Raw genomic sequence first — 22210 nt, forward strand, 5'->3', positions numbered from 1 at the left:
TGATGTTACGATTACGTTTCTTTGAAATCTATTGTTTTCTACGTTTTTCTACAAATGTAGACAACACTAACTGGGAAAATTTACAAATGCATTCTTTATAACAAAGGAATGGTAACACATAAATATCTTCAATCCCAGTAAAATGATTAGCATTCATCATATGTATATATAGATCTTTTCATTAGGAGCATAAAAGGTGTACCATTGAAAATGGATTAAAAATCAAGAAGCTAAAAAGAGAAAAACAACTGGTGAACAAGTAGCATCAATCGAATTGAAAAAAAATCAAACTTTTCTCACTAATTGAGGAAGAATTTTCTCTAAATGCTCAATCTCCACAGTAGCAGCTGATTCTGTCTACAAAAAATGCACAGAAACTAAATTTGACTTGTTCTGGAATGTAAATAAAATTGTTGTAACTTTCAAGAGTTCCCCAAGACTATTGTTCTTAATAAAGTAAATGATTTGAAAAAAACAATGTTATTTTCATTGAAAAATTATAGATTTGACAAAAAATAATAACTCTATGACAAAGGCCTACATATGTACCTTTGCTTGATGACCTGCCCTTGCAGCACCTTCTGTAATAAACAACAACAAAAACATGTTTTTGCAACACTTTGCACTTTAAGGATGGGGTAGAATGCATTTAGCAGACACAAGTAGCTGACCATGATGATTGTGGTCACATGTGGGTGTATGAAAATCAGGTTGGGAAAATATAATCCAAGACAGAAATCAGATTAAAACAGGATTTTGATTAGAGTTTGGAGACAGATAAATCTGGTTCAATTTGTTCAGCAACTTCCATTTGGAAACAGCTACAACATAATTTTATCTGCGAAACTACACTAACATCAACAGGCACTTAGTCAGTGCAAAGTATTTCTACCATGCTCTATAGTCACACCTGCAACAAAAACTCGTAAGAATTCTGCCATCAATTTCAATGCATCTTCGGTCACTATAATTGAGTAACAAATCTATCAATGCAAAAATATAGAATTTAGCTACTAGTACAAGAAAAGTTGCACCATTATATAATACTCTACTGCCACAAAAACTACAACATTAGGCTAGTAGTGTTAGGGTTTTGGTCAGGCATTTGTTAGCGGTAATTTGGAGTGTAGCATGATTAATCTGATACATGCAAGTCACTCACACTTCGTTTTTTTATCTTTAAAGTGCTCATGGAGTAGTTTATTAATGGTTTCCTGGCAAAGAAGAAACAAAAAACATACCTAGTCAAACTAAATCTTCAATATAACAAAATATTCATACAAAACAATGCTCAAGTTTTATTTCAAATGTTCCAAAAGATATTACTTACAATTTTAAAGGTGATTTCTTCAGCCATGAAAGCAAAGAGATGTCAGATAATCAAGTGAAATAAAGTTGGGCAAATAATTTGAGTCAATATGAGTTTGAATTTGAATAATCAATAATATAATGCTTATTCCCATCTTCCAAAATATTGTGTCCATCATGGCTCATCAGCCCAAGCACAAGGCGCTCACAAAGACAAAAGAGTGAAAAGATGCATTTTTTGAGCGTTGTGATTGTCTGTTGTTCTATGTTTACACATTAAAGGAAAAAGTCAAAAAGGTACTAGAAAGTCAATGCAATTAATATTTTATCTGTCACACAAATTCAAACAACGACATTTCTAATATTTCCTGCTCTTCGTGCTCTCTCGTTTTATAGTCGTAAAGTTCCGCATTTTCTGTGCATATCATTAATTAACAGTACAAAATTAGTGAAAGTGAACTGACTTCGTTATTTTCTTTAAATTATTTAATCTTGTTCATTATCTTGTTCCAGTCCCGGTGCGACATTACTAGTTAGGGATGTTATCGGTTGTAGCTAACGTCGATGACATCGTGTTTGATGTTGAAGCTGCCTTGGGTCAACAACTAGGCACTCAGCCTTTACCCTTTCCTGGCATGGACAGTGAGTCAACTATATATTATATTATGTTGTATTCTGTACACTTTTCTGGGTTGATTTGAAACTGCAACAAAACATGGGCGAATGATGAATGATTGAGATGCCATATGTCATCACTGATCTGATCACTAGTAATAAATACCTTCTTTATTATTCAGAATCTGGTGCTGCAGTTTGTGAGTTTTTCCTGAAGAACAACTGCATTCGAGGCAGCTACTGTCCATTTCGACATACCACGGGAGAGAAAACCATAGTGTGCAAACATTGGTTGAGAGGTCTATGCAAGAAAGGGGACCAATGTGAATTCTTACATGAATATGACATGTCTAAGATGCCTGAATGTTATTTTTATACTAAGTTTGGTGAGAGTCATTTAAGTCTATTCTTATTGTAAGAATCATGAACACTAATAACTTACAATGCTGTATGTGTATTGCATTGTTTAATATGCTACATATTGAGCAATTGTGGTTAATGTGCCTTTGTGTACAATGTGATAAGAATAATGTATCTTACAAGATCTTAAAATAAGATTATATTTAAGATACATAGGGTCCAGACTGAAAAATTTACACTGTGCAGTAGTGCACATGCTATATCTCATGTGCTCATTTTTAAGAGAACTAGACATTTATGCATGCAAATTTGAATCTCTGGTTGCATACTTTCCAGTCTGGTATTGAATCTTGTTTAAGTTATTGCAGGATCCTATTAAGATGTTATGTACAATTTGTATCAGTGATAGGTACTTAGAGATATATCCAGTATAATAGAGCCAGTAGGGATGGAGTATCTTTCCCATGAATATATTCTAGCTTTATACTTGTATGCAGGTATTATGATAAAATTGTTTAAATTGCCAAATTGTCTAAACGCCATAGTTACCAATTATGTTTCTTCTTTGAAAGATATTTTAATTGCTGTATTGTCAGGTGAATGTATGAACAAAGAATGTCAATATCTTCATGTTGATCCTGAGTCACGTGTAAGACATTGCCCTTGGTATGACAGAGGTTTCTGTAAACATGGTATGTATACACACATTATGTATTGTTTTTCAAAGACTGAGGAACAAAAGAGGTGGAAAATGTTTTCTCACAAACTTAAACACTTGTGACAAAACATTGTATTGTTGTTGCATTTGTACAGCTTGATGAGAGTCAACCAGCTTGCCCCAAATAGATCACTATAGACAAATGTTATTTAGTATTCGGGGCTGGTTAGTTAAGGCTACACTAATTATCTTGGCTATTTTAGGCCCTGTAATTGGTTGTTTCGTTGAGTAATAAATGTTAAGCTTGCAGCAGATTGGCTGCAGCAGCTCCCAGTTGTCTGTGAGAACATGTTTTCTATCCTTTCTTACTACTAGGTGTCTTTGCAAAATATTCCATTCCCAACACATATTATTCCTAGTCTCTTATTATTGGAAATGCTTGTATTAAAGATAGTGATAGGAAATGCTTGTAGTATATCAAGGAAAGTCTGTCACAACCTTTCTTACCCAAACTGAGTGTATGCTGATGCATTAACTACTGTGAAATTAGCACCACATTGGGCACCACATTCAACACAACGTTCATCACAACATCATCACCACATTCAACTAAAATTTATCATTCAAAATGATAAATTGAAAAATGGTCTTTAAAATACGTTTTCAATCAAATACAACAGTAAAAAACAACACTTAACTGTTTATTACTATTTTACTGTCGTTAAACATCACATAAAAAAGTATAAAATTCAAGAAATCGAAGAAAACAGTAAGCTTCAATTTACAGTGTACTTTTTATTTCTCTTATTTAGCGTATAATTTCAAAATTACACTGTTGAATTTTTTTAAACTTTTACGTATTATACATAGTTATAATATCTAAAATGTATCCAAAATATGAAAAGTGCACAAAAAAAGAAATGGTAGAAAAACATCGGCAAAGTTGGATCACTCATATGCGCGCAATGTCTTGTATAATTAAGTTAAGAATTCCTGTTCTTTAACAAAGGCCTATAAATAAAAAAACTACACGGTAGATTTTTTTAAACTTTTGCGTATTACTCATATTTATATTGTCTAAAATATATCCAAAATTTGGAGAGTGCAGCACAAAAAAAGAAATGGTAGAAAACATCGACAAAGTTGGTTGACACGAATGCGCGTTATATAATCTTATATAATTTTCTACCATTTCTTTTTTCGTGCACTTTTCATATTTTTGATATATTTTAGATAATATAATTATGTATATTACGCAAAAGTTAAAAAAATTCTACCGTCTAATTTTGAAATTATACGCTAAATAAGAGAAATGAAAAGTACACTGTAAATTGAAGCTTACTGTTTTCTTCAATTTCTTGACTTTATACTTTTTTTGTGATGTTTAAGGACAGTAAAATCGTAATAAACAGTTAAGAATTGTTTTTTACTGTTGTATTTGATTGAAAACGTATTTTAAAGACGATTTTTCAATTTATCATTTTGAATGATAAATTTTAGTTGAATGTGGTGATGAATCTGGTGCCAATTTCACTGTAGTAATTCATTAATACCTCACTTAAGTGGTTACCACTAATAGTCCAGCTGTTAACGACAAAAAAAACACCTAACCCTTCACTTTGATGATACAAGTATGAAACTTTCTCACATTCTTACTATGCCTAGTAACACAAAATTTTGATATAGGGCCAGCCCATATTTTACATTTAAAACGAGTTCTGCGAATGTCGTGTTTGATGACGTCATCGGTAGTAAAAAAAAAAAGTTCAGAGAAATCTGCAATTTCCCTGTATATTCTTATAAAACAGCTAAAGACGATAGAAAAACTATATTACAACTTTTTCTTTTGGGCAATACTTTCCCAAATATTGTGCATGGAATATTCTGAAAAGTGCTGAGTCAGCACTTATATATATATAATTGTTCATTTTATTTTAGTTCATTTTATCTCACGCTCTTCTAATATATTGAGCGCTCTTTTATCCAGGATTATTAATATATATATATTATATATATATATATAATATATATATAATTGCACATTGTATATACACTTTGTATATTATATATATATATATATAAAGTGTATAACAATGTGCCCTCCCGGCTTTCACCATAGTGCAATGATAAATCGTATCGAAAAAACGAAGAACATTCAATTAAGTTTCTTTAAGATTTATTACCTTACTTGTGTTAGCATTCAGAATAACCTAATGGATTCTCAACTTGTGCATAAAAATCGTACGCACTGACCAACCATAAAGTAATCTATTAGAGTTATCTATTAGAGTTTATTATTTACACGTTATTTATACTATCGGTAATTACATCGGTAATTACAATGACGTAAAGGAAAGTCGAGCTTTCTTTACGTCAATAGCAGTACTCACTCTTTCATCGCGTTTCAAGTTCTCACGCGTTGCAACAAAAAATTTGCGTGTTCAATTTAATCTAGAAGATTCTTTTTGATCAAGATTTAAACACAACAAGGCATGCACATGTAGTGTCAATAACTGCTTCCCTTGTAGAATATTATATAACTCATCGACTGGAAACTATGCATAATTTGTCAAAAAGACACTGCAGAACGTCTACAATGTCCATCAAATTCAAAAAGAAAGGATGCAGGAGTTGGGTACTCCTCATTTGCGAAAAATCTGCAAGAATTTATTAAAATTGATATGTTACCGGTGAATTTAGACGTAAAGGGTCTCAATAGAGGTAATGGAATAGAAGAAACGCTGAAAGAACGCCAAGCATCATGGCATAAGTCATGTAGGGATCTTTTCAACAATACAAAGTTGGAACGTGCCCTGAAAAGAAGCTTAAGTGCGGAGAAGACAGACGAAGAACAAACATCTGAAATCGAAAAAGGAAGTCCAGTTAAAGCCAGAAGAGCAAGCTTCCCTGCAGTTTCAAAGAACGAGTGCATTTTCTGTGATAAACCAGACAACTCTTCAAACCTTCGTGCAGCTTCAACGCTTGAGATAGACGGCAAGGTTAGGGAATGTGCTGTTTTGCTAAACGACAGACAACTTATAGCAAAAGTATCGAATCGTGATATGGTAGCAATGGAGGCAAAGTACCATCCTAAATGTCTTATTTCTCTCTATAATCGAGCAAGGGCAATGAAGGCTGAGACGTCAACAAACGCTGAACGTTCAGGACCAAGTCTTGATGGGCTAGCGTTTGCTGAACTTATTGCTTATATTGAAGAACGACTAGAATTAGATTGTTTAGTTTTGCTTAAGATGACGGACCTGACAACATATTTTAAAATGAAGTTGAAGGCATTAGGAGTTGAAAGTGGATCAATTAATACTACCAGACTTAAGGAAAGAATCTTGACTGTTTTTCCCAATCTTACTGATCAAAGTCAAGGTAGAGACACTATACTTGTATTGAAACATGAAATTGGAAACGCTCTTAAAAGGGCAAAGAAGAAGATTCGGAAGCATGGCATTTAGCAAGAGCGGCTATGATTATAAGAAGAGATATATTTCAAACAAAGAACTCATTCAACGGAGAATTCTCCGAAGATTGTCAAAAGGATTCTGTTCCAGCATCATTAAAAGTTGTTATAGATATGATACTTAAAGGGGCCATTGTAAACAAACAACCAGCAGAAAGAGATTCAAATCAAGCTTGCTTAACCATCTCTCAACTTATTGTCTTCAATTGAACATCACGCGAGCGTGAAGCGTCAAGACCTCATCACACTAGAGAAAAAGAATGTCCGGTACCAATATACACGTCCCTCAAAATTCATGGAACTACGAGAGATAAATCACTTATCGACGCTTTTTTCAAGTTGGGATTGTGCATCTCGTACGATCGGCTTTTATCTGTTTCTTCCGGCATTGCTAATAAAGTAATAGCAAGGTACGAGAGTGATGACGTTGTTTGTCCGTCGAAGTTACGGAAAGGATTGTTTACAACTGCAGCAGTTGACAACATAGATCATAATCCCAGCTCCACAAGTGCACAAGACTCTTTCCACGGTACAGCAATTTCGCTCGTGCAGCATCCAACAGTTCATGAAAATGGTGAGAGTAGAGAAGTAGACTTATTTGATTCGTGTATTTCTAGTTCCAAAAAAATTTCACAGCTTCCACCATCATTTTGTAATGTCCCACCAGTGACTCTAACATGTGGCGAACTTTATGCCCCTCCACTTCATACCGTTATGTAAACTGTGTCTACCACCGTCAACAAAAGGCAAGATCTGGAGGAAGACTGGCTTGAACATGTGCGACATCTCGTTCAAAAGGAAGACCTGAGTAAGGACGACACTTTTTCATGGGCAGCATATCGAGCGTCAAAAACGTCGTCAACCTCTTACGAACCGGCAATCATTGCACTTCTCCCAATGTTTCGGGAGAATGCTCATTCATTTGCGATGATATTACATTCAATGAATGTTGTTAAATCAGCTGTTCGTCATGTCAACTACTCTCAAACTCCAGTTATCGCCGTAGATCAGCCCCTATTTGCTTTAGCCAAGCAAATTCAATGGACTCTTGCAAACAGTCATGGAGAAGATAAATTTGTGGTAATGTTTGGTGGCCTACACATTGAGATGACGGCTTTTAAAGTTCTAGGAAAATGGCTTGATGGGAGTGGCTGGACCGAAATTTTGACTAACGCATGTATAGCTAACCAAGGTGTTGTACAGTCATTCATCGCTTGCAGTCATGTGGCAAGAACAAGACGCGCACATCAAGTTACAGCAGCCAGTCTTTACTACCTACAACAAGATGCCTATAAGGAGTATCTCATGAAAGTTGACAATGGGGAAGCTAAAGAATTCCACATTTGGAAAGAAGATATGTCAAAGGATCATCCTCAGTTTCTGTATTGGACCAGAGTTTTGGAACTAGAATTACTCTGTTTACAACTAGTGCGATCATTTAGAGAAGCTAATTTCTCCTTATACTTCCAGTCAATTAAGCAACTTGTCCCGTGGATGTTTGCTTTGGACAATGTTAATTATGCAAGATGGCTTTCTGTCCATATCCGCGATATGTCGGAGCTTCCATTCAAACACCCTGACGTCTTTAACCAGTTCTCCAAGGGCTCGTTTGTGGTGCATAAAACGAAGAAACAGTTTTCAGCTATAGCATTAGATCATGCTCACGAGCAAGTTAATGCAGTGGTAAAGGGAGAAGGTGGTGCTGTGGGACTAACAGAAAACCTTTCAGCTTTAAGGAGATGGATGATTGCAGGTCCAGAAATTGCACGAATAATTAGGGAATTCGAGATGAGTACACATGTAGACAGTCAGCTACACCATGAGCAAACTCCATCCATTCAAAGAGAGTTTTATAAAGATGTCTCAAATGTCGTCTCCAATTTTCAAGCGATGGGGAATCCTTTTGTAGAAGAGAGCGAAGACCTATTTGCCATCCACACAAATGACGTGATGAACAGTTCCGTTGTTGACACGGTGAAGAATGTTTTAACCCTTGGAGAAGAACAATATCAAGCATTTGTTAAAGAAAGATTTGTTGAGAGAAGCAAGAGTATTACTGAAACGTTGAAAAAAAATAATCTGCCAACGTTTAAAACAGGAAGAAAAAGAGTTTCGTCAAAAGATAAAGTACATATACAAACTCTGAAACTAGACTGTGCTTTATTTTCAAGATTGTATATAGCCAGTCAAAATCGAAGTGGTGATCTCGATGATTTCTTTAAATATGAGAACCAACCATGGCCACCATCTCTCTCACAAGCAGGAAGTTTGCGTACTGGTAATAAAGCAGACTTTACAAAGTGTATCGAGCCCATTACCAAAGTTCAGTCACCAACTCCCGATGTTATTATTTTAGACGGGGCTGTTGTTGTTCAAATGATTTCACCTGAAACTTGGGAAACGTTCGAAGAGTACGCTCAGTTTGCTTTCATTCCTTATGTGTTAAAGCAATTTCAATCAGCTAAAAGAATTGATTTAGTGTGGGATGTATACAAAGAGGATTCGCTGAAAAAAAACGCACGGGAGAAGAGAGGCTTTGGTCAACGCCGCAAAGTTTCATCGACAGCACGTATCCCTACTGACTGGAAGGGCTTCCTGCGTATAGATGCCAACAAAATGGATCTATTCAATTTCTTAGCGCAGAAAGTTATTTCCCAGCAGATTCCAGAAGGAAGAGAAATTTACAGTACATTTGAAGAAAAGGTCTTGTGCTTTCCTAAAAGAACCGAAATATCAATGTTGGAACCATGTAATCATGAAGAGGCTGACACACGATTGATGGTGCACGTGTTAGATGCAAGTGACTGCGGCCACCAGAGGATTGTTGTAAGAACAAATGATACTGACGTATTGATACTAGCCATTTCAATTGTGAAAAACATCAAAGCAGAAGAATTATGGATTCTTTATGGCACAGGAAAGCACTCACGTTATATTCCCGCCATACAATTGCATCGACTATCGGACCTGACAAGGCATCTGTTCTACCGTTGTTTCACGCTTTTACGGGGTGTGATACTGTTTCCTTTTTTGGAGGTCGAGGAAAGAAAACTGCATGGGATGTATGGAATGTATTTCCAGAGCTAACATTAGCGTTGCAAGAGCTAAATTTGTTGCCAGAAAGGATTGATTGTTCGTCCTTGCAGGTAATTCAGAAACCGCCAAAGGCATGTATTATCTATCAAATAAGGTCTCTATTATGATTCATATAATGTTTTGCAGGTGATTGAGCGATATGTGGTCCTCTTATACGATCGTACAAGTAATCTCACCAGAGTCAATGAAGCTAGACAAGAGTTGTTTGCCAAAAAGTCCAGAACACTGGATAACATTCCACCAACCCAAGAAGCGTTGCTCCAGCACACTAAGCGTGCATTGTTGCAAGGTGGATTTTTCTGGGGGCAGTGCTGCTTGAAAGAGCAGGTTATACCAACTCCGTCAGGTTGGGCTGGTACCGTGATGAAAATTCTTGGTTACCAAAGTGGACAAATCTCCCTCAAGTTAAAGATGCCTGTTATGAACTTATTCGTTGCGGATGCAAAAGTTCATGTTCTAGTCGTTGTAAATGCGTCAAAGCACATTTAGTTTGTACTCGTTTGTGTAATTGTGGGGGTGATTGTCAATAACATGAGGGCATTAAAATTATTTTAATATTACTGTTCTTCGTTAGGCGCTTTTCCAATGTATTTAAGAAAGAGCAATAGGACTAAACAAAAGTGCTGAGTCAGCACTTTAAAAACACTTTTAATGTAGAATATTTCAGAATGTATTGCTCAAAAGCAAAAGTTGTAATATAGTTTTTTTATCGTCTTTAGCTGCTGTATAAGAATATACAGGGAAATTGCAGATTTCTCTGAACTTTTTTTTTTACTACCGATGACGTCATCAAACACGACATTCGCAGAACTCGTTTTAAATGTAAAATATGGGCTGGCCCTATATCAAAATTTTGTGTTACTAGGCATAGTAAGAATGTGAGAAAGTTTCATACTTGTATCATCAAAGTGAAGAATTTTGTCGTTAACAGCTGGACTATAATAAGGATTGCTTGCTTTGATGACTGTAGGTCCAAATTGTCGCCATCAACATGTCAGAAGAGTTTTATGTGTCAACTATCTTTGTGGGTTTTGCCCTGAGGGGAAGCAGTGCAAATATAGTCAGTAAGTTAAAGTCAATTTTGCTTGCCAGCACTTTTACAAATTTGACACATTGTTGTTACGTTTTATCTTACTTTAGTTCATGAAAATTTTATTTGTTGAACATTAATTTGTTCAGAGGAATTGCACTAGTTGTTGCAACAAGTTCAATAGAGTTAGAAATGATAATTTTCTCACAGTTGAACTTTCCAGTTCTTAATTTCTCCCTGCTTTGGACAAGTAATGCATTTCACATTCTGGAAACGATCAATAACACTTTCTGTCAGCAGATGTTGCCAGTGAGTTATGAAGGAAATCTTCAATGTTATCTGATGTACATTGTTGAATCTGTTTTAGATCTTTTGCTGTAATTTTCTTGACTCATAGTTAAACAATTTTAATAGTTCTTTCTGGTTTTTGTAATGCAAATTTGTTAAAATTCTAGTGCTAGATTTGAGCTACCAGTGATGTCGGAGTACCAAGATTATGGCATGAAGAAGATAGTCTGCCATCGATGTTTTCAACCTGGACACAAAATATCTACATGTCCTCTTAATGTCACTGTGGTAGGTATTATCATGCTGTTGTCTCTGCTTACTTTAGTAGCTGAGACTAAGGGATTATATAAACACTTTGTTATGGTAGTGAAATTGATAAACTCAAACAGTTTTAATTGAAAAGGTTAACCAGTTAAAATAAAGAATATTACAACTAAACACACTGAATACTAATAATAAGAATGATAAAAAACAATGGAAAGCAAAGCAAATGATAAATTAAATGATTTGGCATAGCAAAAAGTGTTTATTTTGCGAGTGAGAAGGTGTAACAGATGTAACAAATGTTACTGGTAAGATATTTGAAATTTGGCAAGTTATGTGTGAACTTAAGTTTCTCAATAATTTACATAGCAATTTTGTCAGTTAACTTCCTTCATATTTATAGGGAGTAACTCCAATTCCACAGAATCTTCCCACACCACATACTGCCAATGTTCAGATTCCTATTCACACAACTATGGGAGCTGGACAGCATGTGATAAGGATGCCATGGAGACCACTTGAGACTGTCACATGTTTTAAGGTAGATTGAAATGTAGAATTTGTGTTTCCTAATGCATGCAAAGTGAAGCAAACAAGTTTTATATAGTTTTGAGTGTGCAAATAAGTAATCGTAGTTATCTCCCCTTTGTTTGGTGTTATGCTTAGGCATAAAAGGCGACTTTAAAAATCAAGAAGAATATATTCGACATAGGGCTCTATGCTGTTGAAAATATAATCATGAATGTCAGTCGCCATTGTGTGAAATCGCCATCAATAGAAAACATTTGCATGTATTTAAATTTCAATATTTGTGCGAAATCACAAACAATTGCTTATTATGAGTAAGTACTACAAGTCATAATATCTGTGTGTATTTTAAATTGTTTGTTTCTGTTTGCAGTGTGGGGAGAAAGGCCACTATGCAAACAAGGTATTTACATATCTTTGCATGCTTTTTGTCATCAAACACGTATTCATTTCAAAATTAATATTTACTACTTGAATTTTAGTGTACAAAATCAAAAGCAGATCTTCTGAGAGCATAGTTGAGATCATCTGCAAAGGATGTTGAAATGATGTACATTTGATGTATTTTTGATTAGGTACAAAATAGTACATGTAGATATATTTTCCTGTTCTAAGGAATCAAAGTCATTCAAGTCATTGATACCATCCATTGTACACTATGACTATGAATAAGAGCAGCTTTATGAAAACTTCTAGTTTTAATAGATCATTATTTAATACAGCCCAACTAACATAAACATTCAAAGTATTTAAAACGTCAAAAACGCATTATCAACTTGTATATTACAAAATGTTACATAACAAGTTTTTTGGTGCTGACATATTATTGAACGTCTTCCATTGAATACTTTTTCCACAAATCTGCCACTTTAAAGTTAATTTCACAATCCTCCTACAAAAAATAAAGCTTCTTGTTGGACTGATTTTAAAGATGTATATTTGTAATTAACCAACGTAGCGGAGAGGCCAAGGACGTTCAGAAAAATTTTGTTAATTACTCAAATGTAAATGATGTTGTTAGATAAATTCACAGTTGTGTTTATTTGTCCAAAATGTCTAGAGTGAAGGGTATTTATTTGTTGAAACCTCTGGTTGACTATATGTTAACCTCAAGAGTTTATGGCCACGCTGCCTAAATCATGTTTACGTATCAAAGGCAACATAAACTACCCCCCCTCTCCCCCAATATGAACACTGCATAGTTGTATGATGTCAAATAAACATAATATATCGGACCGTAGGACCATTGGTCCCTGTAAATATTTGAGGTTGAAAGAAAAATATTGTTTAAAAGTACTGAAAAAGTTATAGGATTCCCAAGGAAAAGAAACTGAATAGACAAGCATGTATAAAACTATACACTCGCAATGTCAGACAACATTTTCAGCACTCAGAAAGTCAGAACTTAGTAAGACAATGTCATCTTTGCTGTTCTTTTAAGTCATTCCTTCATCTATTGCATTTAATAGCAGTGATTTATCAGTGGCGTAGCCTGGATTTTCTGTCAAGCGGGGGGAAGGGGAGCCATGACTGTCGTTTAAACATTGTAATAAGTAAAACATAACATTTTAGTAGGCCCAAAGGATTTTGCCAGGGAGGGGGCTGGTTCTTTGTTCCCTTCTCTAACTATGTCATTGTGATTGATACAAACGATTTCATTTGTATTGGATAGGGTAAAAATTCCCACTTACATTCCCTGGTGGTCCCAGAAAATGGAATATTTTATGCAGACATGCAAAAAAAACATGATAATTTTTTCATGATAATAAAATGCCCCATAAAACTTTAATAATTGTAAACTTTGTAATATACCCCTGCCTCCATGAATTGACCTACTGTCACTTACCTCTCTCATTTCTTTTTGATATTGTCGTAATTCTTGCACCTCCGGATGCTTTCGAACCTAAATTGTATGAATGAAAGAATTAAGTGCACTAAATTAATTTTACTCAGCGGTTAAAGATACGTATCAAGGAGTTGTAAGCAGGTGGACTGTCACTACACCATTAAACTAAAAATTCGGTGGAGTTAGTGTACTGAACTTTTGTGAAAACCTTTTTTAAGTGGTCCAAAGTATAACACTGGGCGCGTGCGGGAAATGTTATTAAAGTTTTTCTTAATTTGAGTTTTCCCGCCAAAACGACAATATGAGCCTGTCCTCGATAAGGTTCTATGAAAAAGTAAATACCACTTCTACTTTTCTTTCAATTACTTTAAATAGTTCGAACAACTTTTGGACAATGTTTCTCTTTCGTAAACATTAGCTAATTTTATACGTGTTTCGTACTTTACGTTTCCAGGGACAAAAATTCATCGTGGGCTAAGAGCTAGCCAATGCCCTTTATGGCTATATCTGACTTTATTCAGTATTATAGCTGTTCTAAGAAAACGCAGAATCACTGCAAGACGTTTGAGACTAACACTTATTACTTGACTCACTGTTCAGTAACATCGACTGACGTAATGTTTGGGGGTCTGCTTTTACACACAGACGACAGAACTTAAGTTTTTCTTCTCAGTAGCCATTGTGTAGTCCATCTTTCCCGATTAGCTGCCTTTAAACGTCTGCGACGTCTTAGTAGCAGGCCCGCAGCTGGGGGGCAGTACCCCCATCATGAAATAAAGTTGACACTATGCCCCCCAAGCATACCAAACGCCTTAATTTACTTTTATAAAAATCTCTTCGTGTTACTTTTTAGGCAACCTAATAAATTGTGACGTATTACGTCAGATTAATAATTTAGGTTTGTCATAATGACTCTAGTAATTACGTTATTCTATACTATTTTTTAGTTAAATTAATTACGTCATATATTGTAAATGGCAACTTTGTCATATTTAGATATAGTCCATTACGTACGACGTACGTCATTGAGTGCTCCCCCAGGGGCGGATTGCACGAAGCTTGGCTTGGATGGTAAAATTTTCAAACTTGTAAAAAAGGTGCTTATATTTTCGTTACGACAAAGAAATTTTGTAATCTTGGAGTCAAATATTTTATTTCAGTGATTGCTCAGTTCAAACCTTATATTTTTTCTTTTTACGAAGTTTTTAACGTGCAACCAACCACAGAAGTCCATATGCATTAAGCAAGCTACAGGCTTGCTGCATAGCAATAAAAGCAGCAGTAGCAACATTTCTTCTTTTATCAGCATATCGTAAATGTCATTAAATGTCAAAACATATATGTCAAAACTATTCGCCATTTGGTTTTGATTATGCTAATACTTGTGGAACCAAAAACCAACTTGCCAGCTTGCGACTCTTAGTTTTGAACATTTTGACTGCTTTTCTCAACAAGGAATTAAATTTTTGTCATAAAATAAAACTTGTTTGAAAAATGTTGCTTAAAAAATCACTCCTCTCTACTACTCAACACATCAATAGCAATGCTGCTGACCACTGTTCTAGAGACACGCCAAATCTGAGACTGTACACTGTACATATTAGTCTATTACTGACAAAAATGTTGATATTTACTTTGTATCCTTTATAATGAGCTTGAATTATTGTAGCTGCTTCATCATCAGAAAGTAAAAGGGAGGACGGAATAGGAGGTCGTGGACTGAAAAAAAGCACTTTCTGTTTCATTATTAAAATCATCAACAAATATGATTATTTGAAAGTAGTCAAAATACATATTTACTTTTCAGCCAAGATTTTCTGGACAAAAGGTATATCTTCCAACTTCACTCCATCTCGATTGCTGAATTTTGGATTATGACTAAAAAAATCAATTCACCTCAAAAATATGAAGGCCCTAATTAGCATAATGAGGGCCTTATTAATAAAACAAACCTGTATAAGTAGTTCGTCAAATAATCACAAGCATTAAACTTTGTTCGTCTTTTCTGAAATTGAATTAAAATTGATTGAGCACTTCACTTATTGTTGTCTGATGAGCATAATTGTAAATTTCTTCTAGTTATGAGAGTTTGTTTTGACTTAAAAGATTTGCACATAGTAGATAATCCAATGCACTGAAACAAGGCTTTTAGGTAAATTTTGTGCAAATTCTACAACATGCACCAAGTATATTATCATTGATAAAATCTTACCAAACTAGGGAAGGCACCAAAATATGAATAAATGTTTGTGTGGTGTAATGGCAACCTACAAGTTTTGAACTTATGCACTTACATAAATATTGCACAAAATAGAGGTGTGTGCAAGTGTGATATTCCCTGTCAGTGTCAAGCCCAGTTTTGTAAAACATGTTTATTAGGGTGGTTTAGAGACTGACGGAGGATGAAAAAAAGCAAGTCAAACTAAAATTTTGAGCTTTTTTCTCAAATGAAGATATCACAATAATTGGTCCTTTTTTGGGGGTGGAGGGTGGGGATGGGCAACACTGAAGACCCAAATTAGATTGTAACAACAAATAATCGTGACAACAATCTTAAGGCAAAAACAGCTACGACTAACAACAGCCAATTTGTAACAAGTAGTTGTTGCAGCAGAAATCATGTGATAACTGTTAGTTGTAACAACACCTTTGTAATTGTAACAACTATTTGTACTAAGAATAGTCTTGAAGACCTCAAATACTTTATTTTCCTTCGCTTCTATCAACATTTCTTGCATAGCCGGAAGAAGAGTGGGAAATACATGGTGCTCGCAATATTCTCGAGCGGTGCATACAAGTGGATCGGGTAGAGGTCGTACTTGTACATCATCTTGCTTAAGTACAGATTTCTTGTCTAATAAAATGGATTCAAATGAAGGATGTAATGAAGATGAATCTAGATGTATTTTTTCTTCTTCATCTATCTTTTCTGCCATATCTTTCGCACAATTTAGCTGTGCTTGTGATGCAGCACATATGTCTACAACACCATTATCCAATGGTAGCATCTCATTTATTTGCTGTGGAAACGAAACATGCAAAAGCGGAGACTGTCTTGACGCACCCAGGTCATTTATAGCAACACTTTTATAAGTATCATGAAACTGTTCAATCTCTTTCTTTTTATTCGTGCCATGCGTTTCATCTAAAATAATAAATTCTGCGTTTTCGTTGTCAACCATATTGGCTGTCAAGTTAATAGTTGCTAGGGGCAACTTGTCCGGTCTGTTTGCATTTCTCATTGAAGAAATAATAAATCAATTTTTACGAAACTTACGATAACTTAAGCAATTTCAATAACTGTTTCTATATTTAATTAACGTTACAAATGGCAATCACTCGTAGTAATTTGCCATGGCGTGAATACAATAACCTATACATTCTTTTTCTTTACTCTTATCTTGGTATTTTGGGTTTGCTGTTTGTCATTGACTGCTAGCACTCAGTCCCCTAACCCCTAACTCTCTTTGTTCATCATGGCTTTCAGATGTACACATGTTATATCGGTAAAGAATGACAAAATTCCATTGCTAAACTATACTAGTTGGATGAAATCTTATTTCAAAAGTGTTTTTAGTATAAATGAAAATATCATAGTTAATCAACATGGTTTGCATGTTTTGTTTTAATGCACTTTTTCGTGAAATCTTGGTGCTGTGTAAAACTGTATTAACATTCTTTCTAGGGTTTGAGAAGTGCTATGCACAGAGATGTTGCTGATGGTATGTACGCTACCTTTTATTCAGTTCTCAAAGGGCATTCAGATGACTTACGGCCATTTGGAGCAAGATTTGCTTTTCAACCTAAGTCAAAGTTAAAACGAAAGGCAACTGAAGTGCCTGGGTACAGAATTGGTGTAACTAAAGCATGGGACACGTGGCACACTGGTAATTTTATGTCTTTGTGTTAAGTTTGGTTTTCACTGTCAGTCAACAGACAAAAATTTACATAGCAAGACCAAATTTATAAGATAGCCAGGCCACTATGGTCAATGAATCAGGTTCAAGCACTCAAGGCTACTGCGTTTTAGCCAGCACCTCTAGGTGTTCAAAAAATACAGCGAGCTTGAGCAGTTAATAGCAGGTAATTTTACATTAGTTTTTCTTGTAACCTTAATTCTTACTTTCAAAATGGTACTTGAGACAATATCAATCAACTGGTAGTAATTCTATCTTCTATCCTAGCCCTATCCCTAACCTCCTTTGGAAGATTACAACTTTATTTCAAACTATCTAATAACCTTCTAACAATGAAATATAAACATGTATTTTTTATTTTGTTAAAATAACACTATGAGCCCTCTTTCCACATTGAAGCACCACTGTTGTCAGCTAAACTGCTGTCTAACCAACCATTCATTTGTTACACTGACCTATATATTAATAAACTTAACCTTAGCATTTCATCTAAATTACTATATTTTACCATTGCAAAATTTTAACTACTGGGTGTATAAATAAAGAAAATTTAAAAATAAAGCTATTTAGGTATTCAAATGCCTTATCACTTTCTAATCTTACTGGTGCATTATGTTCATGTTTTGATGTTAGATGTTATGTCAAAATTCTAAGAGCAGAAAAGCTTTTGTTCTTGTAACAAAGATATGCAATATAGACAAATTGTTGACAATTCTTTATGCCCCAGTGGGCTTAGCATAGTGATAGGCATCTAAAGATTTTCTTTTCATTTTGATACATGTTGCACATTGACACATTTAGATGAAAATGTTCCGAAAAACAATGGACAAACAATGAAAACGCTTAGAGCCCTAAATAAAAAAAATGTTTCTTCAAGTTTGCAATGTTTTGATTAAGAATCATTTAAAACAGTTCTGGTTAAGAAATTGGTCTGCTCATGTTGTACAAAATACTGATTGCCTTATACTGATGTCTGAAGTTGTTAATAAATTTCAATTTCAAAGTTTGAACGCCTGGTTCCCACGGTCGTAATTGATTAACATAAGTATTTTCATGTGTAACAATTGCTAATAGTGTATAATAATAATTTTAGTCAATTACCACTCTTGGGGACTGACATTAAGGTTTTTTGGATTTTTTTAAGGACACCATGCAAAGTTTGGAACTCAGATTACGTTTGATAATTCAACGGTCCTTAGATTTCTAATTTGTTTAGCATGTGAAGTGTGACGTCGTTATTGGTTGCTAACCTTTTCATTTGCGTATTTAGGTTGCGTGGTTGGTAGCGAAGATGCTTCGGAAAGATTGATGGATGATATAATGGTCAGGAAATTCATCGAAGGAGTTTTCTATGAACTTTTGGTTTCAGATATCGTTATAAAACGTCGGGATAATCAAATTATTGTAGCTTTTTATCTCGCTGGATCATCAATGGTGTCTGTCAAAACCTATTTTCTTGTTGGGTTCAGTGAAAGACTCTTGTCAGAAATGTTTGGGTGTATCGTTAAATTAGAAATTGTTTCACAACTAACCAAAACCTTAAATCCTACTTGAAAATTCGCGGTTTGTGATAATGTTTTGATAATCGTTTGGCATTACGTAGCTTCAGCATTTCACAAACCGGAAGTGGAATGCTTATTAAGTTAACCGGTAGCCAATCAGAACGTAGGTTGGAATGCTCAAATAAAGACGGAAAAAGAACCGAAATTTAATCTCTTTTATGTATTATTTCAGAAATAAATCGTTGCCAATGCCTCATTTGCATATACATTCCTTTTTACATAATTATTGAGAGAAAGTTTTAGTAAGAGAAGTCATTTGTTGAATTTCGCTCCCGGCCTAGACGGCATATTTTCAGATAATGTCGATTTGAAATTTCGAGGTGACAAACTCGTATCATATATTACACTTTTTATTGCGACGTGTTTTCGACAAGAAACTTGTTATTACAAAGAGCAGCAGTTATTCGTTTGCTATGAAAACATCGTCATCAATGATACTTTTGAAGTTGGAAGTCGCATTTATCGTCGGATACCTTTGTAGCTCGTATACAGACAGTGTAACTACAACTCGAACGATACAACGTAAGTGCTGTAAAACTTATTTTGAAAACTTAGTATGTGCCATTAATACGCTCAAGATGCCAATCGCAATTAATATTGAATAAGTGGTTTAAACAATATCAACCAGCCAGGAGATGACAATAAATGTTTAGAGCAATATAATTGACATTTCGTACTTATTCCAGAAATATTTTACATGATTCTATTTTATGTTTTTATTTACATTTTACATGTCACTGCTTTCGAGACGCGTCCCAATAACCGTGGTCATATATCTTTCAGTCAGGCGACCGATACGCTTCAATTATTATACAATATTGTGTAAGAGAAGTTGTACACTTTGCGTTGACGGATGACTTTACAAACTTAAAAAGTATTTAGAAAAATTCTCTCTTCGATATTTGTTTTTATTTATGCTTTTCCGCTAAATCGATTTCACTTTACTCTCGAGTTGTGCGATGAAAAGCCATGATTAATTGTAAACGGTTTAAATTGTAAACGTATTAAATTCAACAATCTGGGCCGTTTGGCTACATATTTCTTCGAGAAGAGTCGTGTGTCATAATATTCATTTTATGTTTGCAAATTACATGTAAATTGCACTCTTGAATTTTAAGTGTTAGAAGTCTGAAGAAAATGAGATCAATATATATATGAGATATTATATTGTGGCCCCGATTATCATACTGACTGTGGATTTCAAACATATTACAAAGCATGAAATAGTGTGACACAAAAAAATGCAATCATTTTAAAATGTAATACAAAGTTATCAAAAGTATAAAGTCTTGGTTTCAGCACTTATTGCTCCCACCCCATGCTAAGTTTTTAACGACCTCATGATCACAAGCGGATGAGGATGTATGACAGTGTGTTTTTAAATGAAATTTAAAAAAAATCGTCTTTATTTCTATAGAACTGCACCCAGGATTGTTTTTCAGTAATAGACCAGCATTGAATGACCAACTTGGCCAGGCAATTGACTCTGGTTCAGTTACACTGAGTTGCGTTGGAGGTAGCCGTGGCAACAACAGAGTGTATTTTAAATGGTATAAAGATGGCCAACTTTTGCAAGCAGACAGGTCACCTATAGTGGCAACCATACAAGGAGATTTGAACATCAACCCATCAGACTACAGTCGTGATAATGGCCAATATCAATGCCTGATTACTGACAACACATTTTCTCTGCTATCAAATATGGCTGAGTTACAGCTTGCATGTAAGTTGAAAAGCACTTTGTCATGGGATTTGGGTACAAAATCTTTTTATACTCAATAGAAATTTTATACTAAAATAAAATTTTTCATTTTTGACTCAGTGTGACTCAGTCTGAAAAGATCCATAAATTACGACAGGAACTTTAGTAAGGGGTCTATTACATGGAGCAATTTCAGCCCTGGCTGACAAATCTGTCATGTAATCGTTTCAGCCCAGGCTGAAATCACTGCTAATATATTCACGAATGCGTAATTGCGTACCTATTGGTTATGATGACAATTCAGCCTGGTCAAACTATAGATATAATAGAACCTACATTGCTAACGCACACTGCGCGGCTGTAGGTAAATAAATAATAAGTCAACCTGCTTCACTACTATGCACATACACTAAGTAGTTTCAAAATAATATAGATTTGACAAGTCCATCTCTTTAGGTAGTGAAAAGCAACAGGCAGACTCCTCAGCCTCAAGTGTTTTGACTAATAAGGTCTTCTGCTGTTTCTGCCCTTTTTGGTGCATGTTACGAATTAAATGAGAAATTCAACCAAGAAACATCAATATTTTGAACTTTTTGTTATTTCGTTGTCATGAAAATATCTAGAATATGTCAAGACTCAACAAAATTACAATCATTGGACTCAGGTGACAATTCGGTAAAAATTTGACGAAGAAATATTTGTCGTGTTATTCCTTTGATGCATCCAAGTTTACATCCAAAAACTCCGCAATGTCCTCTCATTTCCAAAAAAAGTGGCTAGAACTAGGATAGAAGGGGTACAAAGACGGAAAATGCGAAAAACCTCATTTTCGTAATACAAATTATAGTTTTTTTGCCCGCTTGAGCTGCCATCTAGGAATGTTCAATTTGCTATGGCCGGCTCAGTGAACTCGATTTAAATAACTGGAACGATAACTGAAGCCACAAATTGAAGCCAAAAAATATTTGTCGTCATCACTCGTCGTCACTCGTGTTTCTCGCGTGTTTATAAACAATTTGTATTTTGTTATCAAGATCTTTAGTTTGACCTCAGTTGATTTCATTTTACTAGTCAGTTTTATCTTCACGAAGAAAATCCTTTGAATTATGTTTCAATTCTACATCATCCTCAGTGCAATAGTATTATTACGTTTTTCAAATAAACTAAAAGGATTTGTTGGTATGAATTTTTATTCGACAAAATTTACATATAGAATGAAAATATCTTTAATATAGCTACTATATATTTTTGTCATACACAGTCAATCTGCTCTTAAGCTGTGGTTTTCCTTTAAAACATATCAAAGTCTTTAAGGATATTCAATTATTGATATTGAGATGACAACTATTTAGTATTTCAAGCACCATCAAAATCGATGAAAATGACAATCGCTCTGTAAAAAGTAAAAATGCGAGTTATAAACTCAATATTTTTTATGAAACTGGATATTCAAGTTTCTTTTTTCTTCGGAAAAACAGATCTTTAAATCCACTGAAATGACAAAAAAATACAAACACTGTCTGACATCGTTTGAAAATTTACCTTCTGATGTAAGAAAAATTTT

General features: G+C 34.7%; 5 protein-coding genes across 6 annotated transcripts; 3 read left to right on the top strand and 2 right to left on the bottom strand.

Annotated features, from left to right (window-relative positions):
* Nucleotides 1-11: 11 nt before the first annotated feature.
* LOC124449620 (centromere protein X-like) lies at nucleotides 12-1455 on the bottom strand. Its single transcript, XM_047000559.1, has 6 exons — nucleotides 1331-1455; nucleotides 1163-1214; nucleotides 911-964; nucleotides 550-581; nucleotides 301-357; nucleotides 12-230 (listed from the first exon to the last, which is right to left on the bottom strand). Exons 1-6 carry the CDS (start codon nucleotides 1355-1357, stop codon nucleotides 216-218), a joined length of 237 nt encoding a protein of 78 aa, XP_046856515.1. The 5' UTR covers nucleotides 1358-1455; the 3' UTR covers nucleotides 12-215.
* Nucleotides 1456-1493: 38 nt separating this feature from the next.
* Nucleotides 1494-12672, top strand: LOC124449616 (cleavage and polyadenylation specificity factor subunit 4-like). Of its 2 annotated transcripts, XM_047000554.1 has the most exons (9): nucleotides 1494-1605; nucleotides 1822-1950; nucleotides 2106-2309; nucleotides 2880-2975; nucleotides 10480-10573; nucleotides 10995-11115; nucleotides 11495-11632; nucleotides 11993-12022; nucleotides 12102-12672. In XM_047000554.1, exons 2-9 carry the CDS (start codon nucleotides 1848-1850, stop codon nucleotides 12135-12137), a joined length of 822 nt encoding a protein of 273 aa, XP_046856510.1. In that variant the 5' UTR covers nucleotides 1494-1605; nucleotides 1822-1847; the 3' UTR covers nucleotides 12138-12672. The 2 variants fall into 2 exon arrangements, with proteins under 2 accessions (XP_046856510.1, XP_046856509.1); XM_047000553.1 differs by lacking the exon at nucleotides 1494-1605 and having other exon boundaries at nucleotides 1735-1950.
* LOC124449617 (IQ domain-containing protein K-like) lies at nucleotides 12303-19788 on the bottom strand. The gene is made up of 7 exons (XM_047000556.1): nucleotides 19783-19788; nucleotides 16159-16445; nucleotides 15418-15470; nucleotides 15266-15343; nucleotides 15100-15184; nucleotides 13466-13522; nucleotides 12303-12511 (listed from the first exon to the last, which is right to left on the bottom strand). Exons 2-7 carry the CDS (start codon nucleotides 16399-16401, stop codon nucleotides 12443-12445), a joined length of 585 nt encoding a protein of 194 aa, XP_046856512.1. The 5' UTR covers nucleotides 16402-16445; nucleotides 19783-19788; the 3' UTR covers nucleotides 12303-12442.
* On the top strand, nucleotides 16937-19140 carry LOC124449618 (28S ribosomal protein S24-A, mitochondrial-like). Its single transcript, XM_047000557.1, has 3 exons — nucleotides 16937-16971; nucleotides 17151-17352; nucleotides 18653-19140. The coding sequence occupies exons 1-3, from the start codon at nucleotides 16942-16944 to the stop codon at nucleotides 18934-18936; spliced, it is 516 nt and encodes a 171-aa protein (XP_046856513.1). The 5' UTR covers nucleotides 16937-16941; the 3' UTR covers nucleotides 18937-19140.
* Nucleotides 19136-21341, top strand: LOC124449619. Its single transcript, XM_047000558.1, has 3 exons — nucleotides 19136-19466; nucleotides 20362-20667; nucleotides 21103-21341. The coding sequence occupies exons 1-3, from the start codon at nucleotides 19358-19360 to the stop codon at nucleotides 21201-21203; spliced, it is 516 nt and encodes a 171-aa protein (XP_046856514.1). The 5' UTR covers nucleotides 19136-19357; the 3' UTR covers nucleotides 21204-21341.
* The last annotated feature ends 869 nt before the right edge of the window (nucleotides 21342-22210 follow it).

The sequence above is a fragment of the Xenia sp. Carnegie-2017 genome, unplaced genomic scaffold, assembly GCF_021976095.1.
Source record: "Xenia sp. Carnegie-2017 unplaced genomic scaffold, XeniaSp_v1 HiC_scaffold_23, whole genome shotgun sequence".
Taxonomy (NCBI): domain Eukaryota; kingdom Metazoa; phylum Cnidaria; class Anthozoa; order Malacalcyonacea; family Xeniidae; genus Xenia; species Xenia sp. Carnegie-2017.

Coding starts and splice junctions, on each gene's coding strand:
- LOC124449619 (XM_047000558.1), top strand. CDS start 19,358: ATGAAAACATCGTCATCAATGATACTTTTGAAGTTGGAAGTCGCATTT. Junction 19,467..20,361: donor TACAACTCGAACGATACAAC/GTAAGTGCTGTA, acceptor TTATTTCTATAG/AACTGCACCCAGGATTGTTT. Junction 20,668..21,102: donor GGCTGAGTTACAGCTTGCAT/GTAAGTTGAAAA, acceptor CCATCTCTTTAG/GTAGTGAAAAGCAACAGGCA.
- LOC124449616 (XM_047000554.1), top strand. CDS start 1,848: ATGTTATCGGTTGTAGCTAACGTCGATGACATCGTGTTTGATGTTGAA. Junction 1,951..2,105: donor ACCCTTTCCTGGCATGGACA/GTGAGTCAACTA, acceptor TTTATTATTCAG/AATCTGGTGCTGCAGTTTGT. Junction 10,574..10,994: donor AAGCAGTGCAAATATAGTCA/GTAAGTTAAAGT, acceptor TTAAAATTCTAG/TGCTAGATTTGAGCTACCAG.
- LOC124449618 (XM_047000557.1), top strand. CDS start 16,942: ATGGCTTTCAGATGTACACATGTTATATCG. Junction 16,972..17,150: donor GATGTACACATGTTATATCG/GTAAAGAATGAC, acceptor CATTCTTTCTAG/GGTTTGAGAAGTGCTATGCA. Junction 17,353..18,652: donor ATGGGACACGTGGCACACTG/GTAATTTTATGT, acceptor TTGCGTATTTAG/GTTGCGTGGTTGGTAGCGAA.
- LOC124449617 (XM_047000556.1), bottom strand. CDS start 16,401: ATGGCAGAAAAGATAGATGAAGAAGAAAAAATACATCTAGATTCATCT. Junction 15,471..16,158: donor AGGAAAATAAAGTATTTGAG/GTCTTCAAGACT, acceptor ATTCAATTTCAG/AAAAGACGAACAAAGTTTAA. Junction 15,344..15,417: donor TTGACGAACTACTTATACAG/GTTTGTTTTATT, acceptor TGATTTTTTTAG/TCATAATCCAAAATTCAGCA.
- LOC124449620 (XM_047000559.1), bottom strand. CDS start 1,357: ATGGCTGAAGAAATCACCTTTAAAATT. Junction 965..1,162: donor TAAAGATAAAAAAACGAAGT/GTGAGTGACTTG, acceptor ACTCAATTATAG/TGACCGAAGATGCATTGAAA. Junction 358..549: donor GGGCAGGTCATCAAGCAAAG/GTACATATGTAG, acceptor CATTTTTTGTAG/ACAGAATCAGCTGCTACTGT.